A 3,238-nucleotide genomic window follows, 5' to 3' on the forward strand; every position below is an offset into this window, starting at 1 on the left:
GAAATACTGCCAGAAGAGCAACACCATGTGCTTTTGTGTGTGTGTTTCCTCAGGGTGTCCTTGTTCGACTACCAGGCCATGTGTAAGATGAACTCACACTCTGTCAGCAGCTCCCGTCCACTCCTCAGCGTATGTACAGCAAACTCACTCTGTATACGATGTTATTACCACAATGGTCCAATCAATTCTGCAGTAACTATAATCTATCCATCTATCTCTTCAGCCTTTCTATGGTTTGGCTTCAGCACTCAAGTGGTTCCTCTCCAACTTCCTACTGTAAGTGTTGCTAAGGGCAACCAGAATTGACTGTTGCAAAATATAGCTGATTTTTGTTCAAATTTTCTGTAATTTTTGTGGAAAGTTTGTTTCTTGGTTGGCAGCACTGTTACCGTTTGCACACAAAAAAAATCACAACGTGTAAAAAAGTGAAAATAGAAGTGAATTAAAAGTGAAATACATAAAGATGTATCACAGGTGTATTACTTTGAAATCCATTTAATTATTTGGTCTTGTTTTGATATATGTTGTTGGAGCAAGAGATGTAGCTTATCCTTATAAGCGACCAGATCTTCATGTTACAGTACATTAGCATTATTATATTACATAATAGTTATTTACTAAAGTAATCAAAAACATTAAAGGAATAGATCAACATTTTGGGGACAATCCCTGTTGCTTTCTTGCTGAGAGTCAGACACAAAGATCAATACTACGCTGTTGTCTGTATGGCACATTTGAAGCTATCACCAACATTAAGTTAGTTTAGCACAAAAACTGGGGGAAACCGCTAGTTTGCCTCTGTCCAAAGATAATCCTTCCCCTGGCAAGGGGAAGGGTTTAAAGAGGGTCCCCTGTTTATTTAGGATAACAGCTTCGGTTTTTACTGTAGTGACTTGGAAGAGCTGAAGTCACTTGATACATCCAGCAGCTACATTAAAAAGAACAGGTTAGTTATCCAGTTAAGACAAAAACAGCGACCAAAGCTTCCAATTACTGCTGAATAACTTGAGGACCCATTTTAATATTCCCATGACACAACTTTGGGTCCTGGCCCAGTTTTTGAAAGCTGCATGCAATCTGCTGGCAATCTGCTTTTGGTCTATAATGAAAGCCGCCTAATTGACTCCCTCTCTCTGTCCACTCCCCTCTTCTCTCTTCTTCACAAGGTTTCTCTTGGAGTTTAATATCTGTGGCTTGTGGCACATGGAGCATTTTGCTGATGGTAAGCTCATATGGCCAGTAAGGGTCTAAGCATCTTTATTACAAATTATGTATATTTTCATTACATCATTACAACCCTCAGAACAGATCTGAGTTGCTGCAATATTCGCTTTATAAAGTAATAACAATTATCATTTATCATAAATTAATCTAAAAGACATCCATTACAAAACAAATTAACAAAAGTGTAGTAAGTCTGGCCTTTACATCATCATCATTTTCATCATCATCACTGTCACCACAAACATGTCAAAGTAATGACAAACATGCATGGTGTGTCAGTTCAATACCAGGAGTGTGTGTTGTGTGTAACATTGGTCACCAGTCTGAAGGTCATTATGCAATAACAACATTGTGTCCTTTGATCCCCTTCCCCCACCTCATTACTCCACCTGTCACTTATCTGCTCTACCTCCATATCATCATCATCATCATCATCATCATCATCATCATCATCATCATCCCTCCATTCAGCCAAGCCATCTTTCAGCGTGTGTGAGTATCTGTCTATAGTGTCTCTGAGGAGGATCACAGTTCAGTGTGTGTGTTCAATGTGTGGTGTAGTGTTTGTAGTATACTTCAAACTAAATAAAATTTGGTGTGTCCAATTATGTAAGTAGCTTTCAGTGGGAACAAGCACAACTGGGAAATACTTCAAAACAACAACTGAACATAGAGTTTGACTGAAGCTATTGTGAATCTTAAGAAACCAAACAAAAACCATATCTCACAAGCAGATGTGAAATTGTAACAAGCCATTATGGCTCATCCTTCAGGTTTGAAAACCGTCATTTTGCCTGTACACAGGCACCTTATTCAATTTTGTTTGGAGTACACAGCAAGCTGGAGCAGCTCTGGTAATGGTAGACTGAGATATAAATGGCCGAAGTGTGAAGCATTTAAATAGTAGCCCTCGTTCTCTTCTCAGCTTGTCAGTCAGCAACAACAACGTCACACATACACTGTCACACGCACTCATTCATATTCCAAACCTTGAGATGTGACCCTTATCTATCTTTCTATTAGCCTCAGCTCATAAGAAAAAAGGGGACATCCTGCAGCCGTGTGACACCGAGTACCCCAGCTTCGTTTACGAGCCGTCAGTCAAAGAGACCAACAGCATTATTAAGTGTGGACGCTGCCAGAAGTAAGCACACATATGCACACTCATACACACACAAATCTGCAGAGCACTCCTCTCTAAGCCCTGGACCAGTCATATTAAATTGTCCTTCTAAAATCCATTTTCTGCGGCTTTGCTCTGCTCTGCATACTAAAGCAGTGTGTGTTTATACAAGAGTATCAGGAAGATGGAAATAAGTAGAAAAGGAACGAAATTAGATCAGGATGCACAGGGTTATAGAAAGATCGAGAAGCATTTAAAGAGTGAGAGAGAGAGCGACTGGAAAAGTGAGAGAAAGTATTAACGGAAGTAAATGAAAAAACAGAGATGGGGGAAGAGCGAGTGACAGAAACAGAAATGGGCAAAACAGTGGGAGGCAAACAGAAGGGAAGAGGAGAAAGAGAGGGAAGCATCACAGCATGTGTGTGTCTTTGAAAAAGAGAGACACAGAGAAGCACTGTAGTTCTGTGGTTGGTCTGTATTATTTCAGCAGGTTTGTGATCATATGTTGGGTGTGAACGCCCTCATGAGGCCAAAAGAGGCGTGACACATCACGGACACTGCTTTTCTTTTTGTCCCTGTGCTGGAAAAGATCTAGACATTTTGAGTGGAGTGTTTTGGTTGACAGTATTACCCACTGCCACCAATTGATGCCATTGACTAAATCTGTATTTTTTTCTCATAAATGTATGACTCATGAATGAGTATGTGATTTTGTTGTTGTTGTTGTTGCTAATTTATTATTAGTATTATTAATCATTTGTGGGGTGACGTATCTCCGACTGAAAAATGTGTTAATGTCGTACATGACATGGGAGGTTTTCTGTCTCAGTGTTTTTGTTTGTGTGCACATTTTCACATTTATCTTCTCGTGTGTGTGCGTGTGTGTGTGTG

The 3,238-nt window shown here is 39.8% G+C and overlaps 1 protein-coding gene across 1 annotated transcript; it reads left to right on the plus strand.

The window, feature by feature from the left end:
- Nucleotides 1-53: 53 nt before the first annotated feature.
- On the plus strand, nucleotides 54-3,015 carry LOC111647505 (voltage-dependent calcium channel subunit alpha-2/delta-4-like; the record flags this gene model as incomplete). Its single annotated transcript, XM_023397121.2, has 5 exons — nucleotides 54-129; nucleotides 224-276; nucleotides 1,167-1,222; nucleotides 1,696-1,716; nucleotides 2,248-3,015. Coding segments are annotated over 5 exons (331 nt in total), but the record flags the coding sequence as incomplete, so codon positions are not given.
- Between the last annotated feature and the right edge of the window lie 223 nt (nucleotides 3,016-3,238).

The sequence above is a fragment of the Seriola lalandi genome, unplaced genomic scaffold (genome assembly GCF_002814215.2).
Source record: "Seriola lalandi dorsalis isolate HSWRI2012SDOR001 ecotype SW California unplaced genomic scaffold, Sedor1 jcf7180002035452, whole genome shotgun sequence".
Taxonomy (NCBI): Eukaryota; Metazoa; Chordata; class Actinopteri; order Carangiformes; family Carangidae; genus Seriola; species Seriola lalandi.